The sequence below is a fragment of the Vigna radiata genome, chromosome 3 (assembly GCF_000741045.1).
Source record: "Vigna radiata var. radiata cultivar VC1973A chromosome 3, Vradiata_ver6, whole genome shotgun sequence".
Classification (NCBI taxonomy): Eukaryota; Viridiplantae; Streptophyta; class Magnoliopsida; order Fabales; family Fabaceae; genus Vigna; species Vigna radiata.
In genome coordinates this window covers 9,361,895-9,373,303 of record NC_028353.1, presented here as the reverse complement: position 1 = coordinate 9,373,303, position 11,409 = coordinate 9,361,895, and the positions used below count along the sequence as shown (strand labels likewise).

At 32.9% G+C, this 11,409-nt stretch overlaps 2 protein-coding genes across 2 annotated transcripts; both read right to left on the bottom strand.

Moving 5' to 3' along the window:
* Positions 1-1,255: 1,255 nt before the first annotated feature.
* On the bottom strand, positions 1,256-3,770 carry LOC106757261 (cysteine-rich repeat secretory protein 60). Its single transcript, XM_014639893.2, has 3 exons — positions 2,672-3,770; positions 2,136-2,249; positions 1,256-1,705 (listed from the first exon to the last, which is right to left on the bottom strand). The coding sequence occupies exons 1-3, from the start codon at positions 3,399-3,401 to the stop codon at positions 1,698-1,700; spliced, it is 852 nt and encodes a 283-aa protein (XP_014495379.1). The 5' UTR covers positions 3,402-3,770; the 3' UTR covers positions 1,256-1,697.
* Positions 3,771-9,143: 5,373 nt separating this feature from the next.
* Positions 9,144-11,134, bottom strand: LOC106756674 (nudix hydrolase 18, mitochondrial). The gene is made up of 5 exons (XM_014639188.2): positions 10,894-11,134; positions 10,451-10,562; positions 10,250-10,333; positions 10,024-10,152; positions 9,144-9,928 (listed from the first exon to the last, which is right to left on the bottom strand). The coding sequence occupies exons 1-5, from the start codon at positions 10,989-10,991 to the stop codon at positions 9,767-9,769; spliced, it is 585 nt and encodes a 194-aa protein (XP_014494674.1). The 5' UTR covers positions 10,992-11,134; the 3' UTR covers positions 9,144-9,766.
* Between the last annotated feature and the right edge of the window lie 275 nt (positions 11,135-11,409).

The following is an 11,409-nucleotide window of genomic DNA, read 5'->3' as shown; positions in this document are numbered from 1 at the left end:
TATATATATATATATATATNTATATATATATATATATATATATATATATATATATATATATATATATATATATATATATTTAGAAATTAAAAGTCACGTAATAAAATGTTTATGTTACTACAAAAAATTAAATTTTTAACATCAGTTAAGAAATTACCTTTCCAAATCCATATTAGTCAAAAAGCTAATGTGAAAACATAAATAAGAAAAGGAAAAGTGAAACGTGTTTGGTCTTTTGAGCAACGAAGCATTTGGAATCACTTTTTTTTTTCTTCCTTTCTCTATTTTTGTGAAGCACGAAGTCTACTTCGACGTGTCTTTACATATCAATAGAAAAAGCATTCGATGATACCCAAACAAATTCAGTCAGATTTCCATAAATTTGGTAGAACAATTTTATAACTTCAAATTAAAGAGAAGGATAAATTAAATCTTTTTAAAATTTTATGGGAAGATAAATTGAATATATATTTTTTTTTTAATTTTCCACGACAGTTATTTAAAAATAAAATCATTCAGTACTTAAAAGAGTAGATAACAAGATTTTATAAAATTAAAGGGAGAGTTTATGATATATTAATAACTTTATTATTATATATACAATTATCTTATAATTATTTTTATTGAATAACTTAATTTATATTTGAACTGGATATCTTAATTTAGTTTATTATTAAATAGTTGTCAAGTAGCTGTTTAACAAAAAAAAACGGGTTTTTTTCTTAAATCAAGTACACATTTATGTTCAAACACAATATTAGAGTACTTTCGTAAATCTATTAAAAAGGTAATTTTATATTATTATTCACGCATGAACTCGATATACTGTCTATTTAGTTAGAATGTAATAAAAAATTAAATCTCACGCAACCTAAAATAGAGTATGATGAAAATGTATAAATAATGTTGAGTAAATGAAATAAAAGTGAGGATTAATTAAGAAAAATAGAGTTTAGGGGATTTATAAAAAGGGAAAAGTTTAGGAGATTTATATACTCTTTCCCTGAGTAATTTAGTAATGTGTACCTAAAAGTAATAAATGTTTGTATTCTTAATTTAGTTTTATACTCATAAAATTGTAAAAGGTATTTGTAGTGATTGAGAATAATTTTTGAAGAGATGTGGAGAGATATAAGGACGTTCAAGAATTAAAATTTGAAATTTCGATAGTTGAGTACTACTTTTTGTGTTTTGAAGAATAACCCTAGTTGAATTCTTGGATTCCTTGAATATAATGCTTTAGTTTTCCTGGTGAAGTCAAACAAAAAAGCTATATATAATGAACTGTCAAAGTATTTGTTAGGTACCAAAAGCAGAATAACACCAAAAGTAGTAAAACTCCATGGCTGCATATACTAACCATACACAAAGTGAGAAATTTCATGCAACTTTAAAATGAAAAAAAAAAGAATTATGTAAATAATTGTTTGGAAGGAGATGAGAGAAAGCAGATTGTTAAGTGGAGTGAGAAAAACAGAATCTTTTGTTCATCTTTCGCTTTTTCCTTTTGCATTCGACCATATGAATCCTCGTGAAGGTCCTTTTTGAATTGAAGTTTGTAATAAAGTGAATGATAAAGAGAGAGAGAGGGCAACAAAGAAAAAAGGAAAAGAAAAGAAAAAGATGTCGTCAAGATAAAAAGGAAAACAAAAGCAAACCAATCAGAAGGCTCAGTGTCGTCCCACTCTATTATTAATTTATTTACCTGCATGACAAAAATTAAATAAATCGTGTCAATCATTAATTAAAGGTTTAACTATTTCTTTTGTTCCCAGTTTGGTTGAAATATGTTAATTCGTTTTCCTTTTAGAAAAATGTCAATTTCGTTCTTATATAGAAAAATTTTGTATCAATCAAGTCATTTCCTTTAAAAATTATTGCTTTCAAAACTCACTTTATCCACTGTAAAATCAGGGATCGGACCCATAAAGTGGATCGGACCCATAAAGTGGTTATCATTCAAAACTCACGGAGATGACTTAATTGACACAATTTTTTTCTATATGAAAACGAAATTGACATTTTTTAAAAGGAGATGAATTTGACACATTTCAACCAAACTGAAAAAAAAAAAAAGCAATTAAACTTTAATTAAATAAAAGAGAAACGTTAGATAAAAATGACTAGTTATTTACCGTGTCCTTCACACATCCTTCTCAAGAAAGCAAGGAAAATAACGAGTATTGCCACTCCAGCTAATAATCCAACAATTATTGCAAATGTTTTTTCACCTTCGTTGTCTGATTTTCCTGCTCAACACCAATCCAACAAACTAAATTACCTACCTTACTTTACTATTTTAGTAAACAAATCTTAATGATACTTTTTATATGGATCGCCCATAATCAATCAATTTTTCATTTTTGTTTCTTAGATGAAAATCATACAGAAATGTAATTATTAATTAACACGTCAAAAATGATATAATTTATTACATTTAAAATAATAACTTTTTCAATTCAAATAAGTTTTTTATTTTAACAAAAGAATAACGGGATGAATAAAACATCAATTTTGAAAAATTTACTTCTGGCGTTTGTAAAATCTTTCTACTCTTTAGGAATCAAAATCAAGCAACAATCACCACACAAAGAAATGAACCCTTGCCCCATCCCATAAAACACCACCACCAAAATTCTTCGACTTTCTTTTTTTAAGAGTTGGGCCTTACCATGGGCTTTATTGTTGTATGCATGAGCCCCATTTGTGGAGAACCTGACGTAACATTTCCCCAAGAACATATCCCCATAATCCGCAGCAGCACACTCACTCCTCAGCCGTCGGATCGCATCCCCCACACAATCCTGACACTCCGAAAAACTCAAATCCCCACAACACTGCGCCACGCCCTTCACCTCACCCGACCCGCCAACCCGAAAATACCCACCCGAACTCGCCAAGCCACCCAACACTGCATCCCTCTCGCCGGTCGTGCCCGACCCCAACCCCATGGAGGGCCCACACCTCTTCAGCACCACCGTCTTGTCCTCCACGCCCAGGAACGTGGAGTTGTCGTACTTCACGAGGCATCCGTCCAGTTGCACCACGCCGCCACACGCCGCCGGGCAGAGCTGGCCGGCTCGAGCGACAGCACGGGTAACGCATGCGGCGCAGTCCGGCATAGCGAGGTCGCCACGGCACTGGTAGAGGCCGTGGACGACGTCGCTCTGGCTGGAGCCCACCACGGTGAGCTTGTTGAAGGAGGAGTACGTGGCCGAGTTGACCAGCGAGGTGAGGAGGGAGTTCAGGTTTGACTCGTAGGGCGAGTTGGAGGCGTACCGTTGCTGCGTGCAGCCGCCGTAGAGGAAGAAGTCCGCGGCAGAGGATAGAGAGAGAACGAAGAAGGTGGCCAGAGAGAATAAGGTTAACAAGACAGTTGGGGTTTGTTTCGTTTTGGCCATTTGTTTTCTGAGAAGTACTACTGGTTGGTTTGGTTGACGTACGAGGTTGATGAAGATGTGTTTTAGTTAATGCATGTGTATGTCAGAAGGAGATGGTGATGTTATGCGCTTGTATGTCACGGGGGATTTGATTTGATTTGGTGATATAAATGATGGGTTGGTATTGCTTGGGAATGGAGGAGTGAAGAGTGGAAGACCTTCGAGTTTGGACATGGAGTTGCTTTAAATAAGCATTTCCACGCCACGCCATAGCCATGTTATCTCCCTGCTGAATAAAACACAAAAATTTTCCCCCAGCATGTGGGCTCTATCTACCTTTTCAAGAATCATTTTCATAAATATAATGAAATTTCGGATAATGGTTCTTGATTGTTGTAAAATAATTATTGTATTGTGTTTGTTTGTTTTCATCTCTTAATCCTGTTCGTTGTGACTACTTTGTTGCCATTCCTTAATCTCGAGTAACTTTTTTTTCCCTTTTCTTTTGAATTAAAAGAATAATCTTTAAGTGTAACCCTAATGATTGTGGCTATTGCTGTATCAATCAGTATATTTCAGTTTGAATATACTAATGGTATAAGATAACGAAAGTCGAAAGAAAAAGGTACATGTTACGTATCCAGAAACAAAGTGACGAACACAGCATGGCTGGTAGATGTATGATAAATGATATCATCGTTTTAAATTAGAGCGGTAATAGTTTGACACAAGAAAACGACAAAATACACTCGTCTCACGGCTTAAATAATAATATTTTAATTATAATTGTATTATAATCATAATTATATTATTATATTATCATAAATCGTGGTTTTTTTCCAAGCCGTGTCAAAGTAACTTTTTTCTTTAAAAAATTAAAGTATGTAAGACATAACTTAGACTTCTCGTTACTAAGGAAGGTTGAGAAAACAAAGAAGAAATAAGGATGAAGTCGGTTCACTATTACCAATATCTCACGTACGTACGCACTAAAATCAATTTCTAAAATCTAATGCCAAATATTAAAAATGATTTTACTGAATGCCATATATTGATCCATTGGCATGTATCGAATCCAGAGTCTCTTAAAAAGAACACAAACTGACACAGTTCATAAGAAGGGGCTTTAAACTTTCCCTGTTAGTCACTTTATCATGCATTAATATATGTATTAAGCGTAAAGTAAGCCTATACACTCACGTAGGAACGGGCTTTTAACACCTTTTGCCCTATTGGCACACGATAGCTTTTTTTTTCAAGTGAAGACGCAAGAGTACAACTGTGACATCGCACTACACCATATCTTCATCAATCTCACGTTCAGTTTGCAATACTATAGCCAAAATATTAAATTTAGTGTAGGTCTAATATTATTGGACATTGCAATATAGCATTCAACATTGAGTTTTTATATAGCAGCTTGAAAGTTTATGGAAAGTAGTTTCTCGTGTGAAGTTGAAAGAGAAACGTAGTGGGCCTTAAATAATGGCATAAATGTTGAGAACACACTACATGAAAGTCACGAGAAGGTTTATAATAGTGGCAAAATCGAAAAGGGTTTTAACCTCATGTCCATTGCAGTTAGTGAGTTAGGGTTTCTAGTTTGAAAATGGTCCCTAGTGATATCACCTTTAACTGTTCCAGAATATGAGGTACGAACAAAATCAAAATGGTACCTTTTGATACTCGTAATTTTTTTACATTTCACATTATTTTTACTTTTTTTTTAAATATAAAATTTATTTTTTTATAATCATTTTATTTAGTGTATGAAAGTGTATCATTATATACTATTATTCTAATTACAAAAATGAAATGTCTTCTTCTTAAACAATATTTGAAACTGATCATATAATAAAAAAGTTTAGATCCATTTAGGCGAATAAGACTCACACTTGCAATTGTACGTTTTGACCTAACTAGAGGAGAAGGAATGGAAAGTCGACGACAAAGTAAATAAACACACCTTATCACTTCAGTTGCTCCTTCGTTGAACCCTAAATAAACCAGTTTTTTATAGTGATGTAAACACTGGTTTAATATGCTTTCAAACCAAAACAAGATAATGTTGAATCTATACGTATCCCCTTATTAATGATAAACACTCAGGTATATGATATATAATCCGTTTCATTAATACTTGTTTTGTTTTAATCAAATTGTAGGTAATATATATGTACACCCAATTATACATTGGACAAAAGGAGGAGGGGTAAACAAAATTAAAAAATAGAAGAAAAAAATCAATAGAAAAAGAAAGGGTTAAACATACATTGTGCTATATTTTTCTCTCAAGAGAGAAAAATATCTTTGCTGACTTATTTAATAAAAATATCACGTGATGAGTGATTTCATGTAAGAGATAAAGAAGAAAATGAAAAAATGATAAAAATATGTTGACAATGTTTTGTTTTAACTGAGATATAACTTTATGCTAGAGTATTTATTGTATATTTTTTTTTAAGGATTTGAAGACATTTTATTTATATTTGTTTGTCATATTATATAGAACTCTTACCTCTATTTTGTCATTAATTAAGTTGTGTTATTGTTTTTTTTTTATTTTATTGAGTAATTTCATAAAATTGAGTCTCTTTAACAAATTCAACTCACGTATGTGAATTCATTTTGAAACATTTTTTTAGATGAAGATTTTTTTTGAATTCGACTATAATGTATTTAATTAATAAATATTATTGGAGTTTTCTATCATGAGATTAAAATTATGGTGACCATCTAATTCGACTTCACCCACTTCACCATATTTAAATGAAATTATAAATAAGTTCATCAATAAACAACTTTTAACTTCAAATATTTTAGAGATTGGTCGAAATAATCAGATATTGCTTTATCATTATATTATTGGTGACCATCTAATTCGACTTCACCCACTTCACCTTTTTATTTTATTTTATTTTGTACGTATTTATATATATATATATATATATATATATATATATATATATATATATATATATATATATATATATATTCTATCGTTTAACCAACTCTTATGAACAACATATCAGGGCACCATACTTCCTTTTAAATTTTTTTAACGTGATGATAGAGGAAAATGTAAAAGTAAGTATCATGGATTATACATTTAGTATTAAAGTTGAAATAAATAAAAATCTTTTTTTTTCTAACTAGTTCCAATTCCCATGACTTAAAAAAATGGAATAAATCAATGTCAAACAGAAATTGTGCTTGTCTTAAATTATTTTCCTTAAAAAACACTTACCAAGAACTCTTTTTATTTCAACCTACAATTTGGCCTTACCACCTTACCACCAATTAATCAGGCATGGAGACGCAAGAACTTGAGATTTGCAGTAATTAAAGAGAATCCAAACAAAAGAATCTATAAGTTGTCCTGTTAAAAAGTGCAAAATAAGAAGTTGTTTTGGAGTAGTAGAGAAAAACAACTAAAGTTGAAAATGATGTAATCAAATAGGTCACAGAATATTGTAACGAAAGTAGCTAAAAAATCTGTCTAGACTGAACTGTTAGTATCATTAGAAAAAGCCATTTAATATGGCAATTATTCACTTCATTGCAATTGGTGTTCCCTCTTTTTCCTAATCAATAGGTAACATTGTTAATTATGAAGCAGACACTCGAAAATTATAGCATTGTGAGGTCTTGCCCCACTACAGCACAAGAGACCCAACTGTCTTTATTCTGTCTTTCACTGCATCATATGGGCCAGCCCGCAACTGTTAATGGGCCCAAAAAAGTCCAAACCCTCTAATTCTTACAATTGGTCACACTATCTATATTCAAACATCTGTTATCACACAACCTTCTTCTTCCTCAGTATGACTAAGATGGTCATTTTAAATCACCAGGTCTTTTATGTATTTCTTTGAACAAGTTTCTTCGTTAACATTTTTAAAAGAAAAAGATAAAATTAACTCATGCATAAAATTATTTCTTTAATATAACTTCTTTAAATTATTCTTTTTAATTTTTTACAAGATAATTTTTAACTAATAGCAAAAATTCATTTAATTTTTTTTTTATTTTCTCTTTTTATGAAAAATTTTGTTCAAATGTACCTTTATCTACTTGTGATTACATCTCTCCCATGGCCGAAGATTTACTTATTAAATACCCTCAAATATATCTCGATGAAATACATAAACAAAAACAAATGTTTATTATGTATCTAGAGAACATTCTGTTATAATACACAGAAAACATTTTTTGTTTTGAAATTTGATGAGATGATGCCTAGATAATTATAAAAACATGTTTGATTTATAAGTTTGAAAAAATCTTGGCGAAATAGCTGCCTAGTCCGTTTCTAATGTATATTTAAACTAAAAAAATTTATCACACTATACAAAGGAAATCTATTTATATTAACAGATATATAAGAAATTGTTGTGTAGTAGGAGTGTTTTGAAAAAGAGTAGATGTCTAATAGAAAATTGAGGGTGTTTCAGTAGCAATACTCTAACATAAACTCAATTATTCGTTAGACTCCACGCTATTGGACTGTGTCCAGTTCAGCAGTTGCTGGACCCTAATATTGAATGAAATAGCAAACAGGTATTTCTTTTTACACTTCAATAATTCCTCCCTGCACACCATAAAGGTTAAAACTCCTACTTTGCTGGATTCTATAATCTAAAAGTAACTTTCTGATCCTATAATTAAAAAGTGATCTGAGAACTGCACAATTCAGAACACAAGTGGATGTCGAGGGTTAATTTAGTCTTTTACACAGTCAGTGTGGTCTTTGTCTTTCACACACTCAATGTGGTCCAGGAGGAAAACATGGTGTTGCAAAAAGAAGTCTCCATAGCAAAAGACTGAAATTGAAATTATCTAACTCAACCTTATCTGAGTTGTACTTTTTTTCATCAATGTGTGATGGAGGCTCTTGTAAGCTTTTATATCCTTTAATGCTAAAGCTGTAACTGGGGCACTCTAGCTAAGATAAGTGACTAAGTTATTTCATGATCCATCGAAGTAAACCCGTTTACAACTTGTTTCTTCACATGTGGCTCAGAAAAATGGACCATCTTTAATCTTCAATGACATGGTCCCAAAAGTTTATTGGGCCTGTTATAGTCCTTTGGGCCCAGAGAGACGTATTTGATTCTTGTAAACCAATCGGTCAACTCATAAAGGAGAGAATATTCAAATTTAAAAGTGTACATTCCCTGAGCTGGCTTTTGGGATATATCAAGAGTTCGCTTTGATACTCCTCCACATAACTTATAGTGGTACTCCTCCACATAACTTATAGTGGGTGTTGAGTGTTTTCCCAACACAGCGACACCTTTTTCGTGGGGTCTTTTTGCTAATGCCAACTATCTTGCTCCACTTATTACAACCACAACCTCTTCAGTTACATGTCCAGACTCTAAAATCAGTTAACTCCTGCACTCTGTCATGCCAAGACTTCTTTTCTTTGCTCATGAATAGTTTTCCATCACTTTGTGGTATTTTCTGATATCAAACCACAAAGATTAATTGTTTTAGATCTGTTCTGACTTCCCACAAAATTTTACTAGTCATTCCTTTTAACATTAATTCCTTGCGCAATTGCCATTGCTGATATGGCCGTAACTTTTAAACCGTACTGATTAAGTATCGAAGTTCACATAAATCTTCAGATCCAAGGTCCCCAAGACAAAGTCTACCAAAATGCAAAGAGAAAAGGACACTATTTAATATTTCCATCTACACTCCTATCTTCTTGAAAGTAGAACTAAAGAAGGGAATTGTTAGGTATAACAACTGAGTAACAAATAAAAAGACCCTATATACTTAAATTCAAGATGGTATGATCTCAAACAATAGGCCAAGCAACATGATCTAGTAATCACTCTTGATAATGACACTTAATCAAGCTTGATAATGACATTTGTACCTAATGACCGCAGGGAATGACCCTAAAGTTTTTTTGAACAGAGTCCATAAACTATTATCACATCAAATCCTGCTCGTCCTGCACAGAACATGTTTTCCGAGTAAAGGGAAGAGAACTAACCCCCCCACAAAATACAATCAATTCGCGAAGTAAATAAGAGAAAAAAAGTTACAGCTTCTCATTTTTCTTTTTCTTCTCAACGCAGCCTTATCGATTGTTGCTTGAAAAACCAAGCAATTCCATTGTGGACTAATGGATATCCACAAGTCTCTCATTAATACAGATAAGGTGAATTCCCACAAACAGATGTAAATTCCTTTTCTTTGGATAAAAAAAAACTGGGGAATCACTAATTTCTATAAGATCTACTACCACTACTACTATATTATTTATATTCTATGACTCGGCTCAATTCTTTTGGATCCTACACAACTTTATGCCAGTCGGAGAAACTCAAAGAAGTTGAACTCTACCCTTCACGATACTACTACTCTATTTACAAGTCAGATTTGGCATCTCTTGTGCAGTTTATAATAGAACCAAGAACTTGCTTATTATCACGACCGACTTTTTGACCAGCTAGACGGTTTACTAATCTGTCTAGAGCTTCCTTCATCCACCAGTGTTGACAAACATCCCTTGCTTCGGTGACGCTCATCTAAAGGGAAAGTTTCAAACAAAAATCAGTGTCCCTTTCATAAAAGTACAATCCCACCATAATAAAATACTCAATTTGTTCATCTTCTTTCTTACCCATACTCTTTGACGAACTTTTTGCTCAGGCCAGAACTCCAGTTGCTCTTGAACAAGTAAAGGGAACATGTAGCCTTCATAGAAAGTGTCATGAGTCTTACTCTTGAAACTCCATTTACCCAATTTACCCTGCACCACCACAAAAAGGAACATCTTTTTGTTAATTTACCAAGCACTTTTTTCGTAATCATTATTTTTGGCTCAATATCATGATTAAATGGCTTACCCCAACAATGCCTCTCACCCCAGCTTCCTCTATGGTTTCTCTCAAAGCTGCCTCCTTTTTTGATTCGTCCAATTCCCAACCTCCCTGGTATTCGGTCAACCAAAATAATGATAAATGAATAAAATAAATTCAATTAATGTGTAACTTGGCCCATTTGGGTGTTGGTGTTGATTATTGACTAATAATTGATAATGGGTCTACCTTCGGAAATAGCATCCCTTTTCCCTTCTGAGAACTGATAACCAGAACTTCCAATTCATCAGAAACGTCCAATGAAGTTTTCTGCCCAATCTTAAATCTGTACGGTATGCATCTGCATGAACACGATTACATACACAAAATTAAAAACACAATTAGTAAGATTGAAATGAAATTCTGCAGAGAAACAATGCAATCCTCAATTCACCAAACTAATTTACTTTCAATTCCCTCATTAGAAACCCATTTTCAAATTCCTAGTATCCAGTAACCACAAACCAGCAACCTTCAACTGCTTTACTCTTCTCTTAACCAGTAAACACAACTCACCCAAATCAGAACAAAGTTCAAAAAAATAAAAAATGGTTTTTGGACAAGAAAAATAATTATATGAAACCCCATTTGTCCAAAATTAAAGAACAAGAGAGGGTTATGAAGACACGAACCCCACAACTTGGCGACGACCTTTTCTATAACGTTGCAACTCCCTGCCGGTACGAGAAACCAATGCCACAACATTTTCCTGGGCAACCACAGCCACCATTTTTTTTTCTTCTGTTTAACCCTTTTAAGGAACTTTCTAAAGGAAGAGTTTAAGGAACAAGAACAGAAAGAGAAAGAACAACGACAACAAACAAAGGCAAATTGTGTTCAGTAGCTAGCATGAGAGGAGGTGGAGGAGGGGACACCTTTTAATAGTGGTAACCCGTAGAGAGAGAGTGTGTGTGTGGTGGTAGGAGAGAGAAAATAATGTTTTATTTTATGTTAAAACTATTTTAAAAATTTTAAAAAATGAAAGAAAGAAACAGAGAAATGTAGTGACATTGGAGTTGGGCCTCACCTAGTAACAGATCTGCCGCAAATGCATGCAAAGCTATGACACGTGTCAATGACGTGTCAAATGATTTCTTACGTGGCTGTCAATATCCATTGGCTCGCAGGGAATTCGCAACACTTTCCAT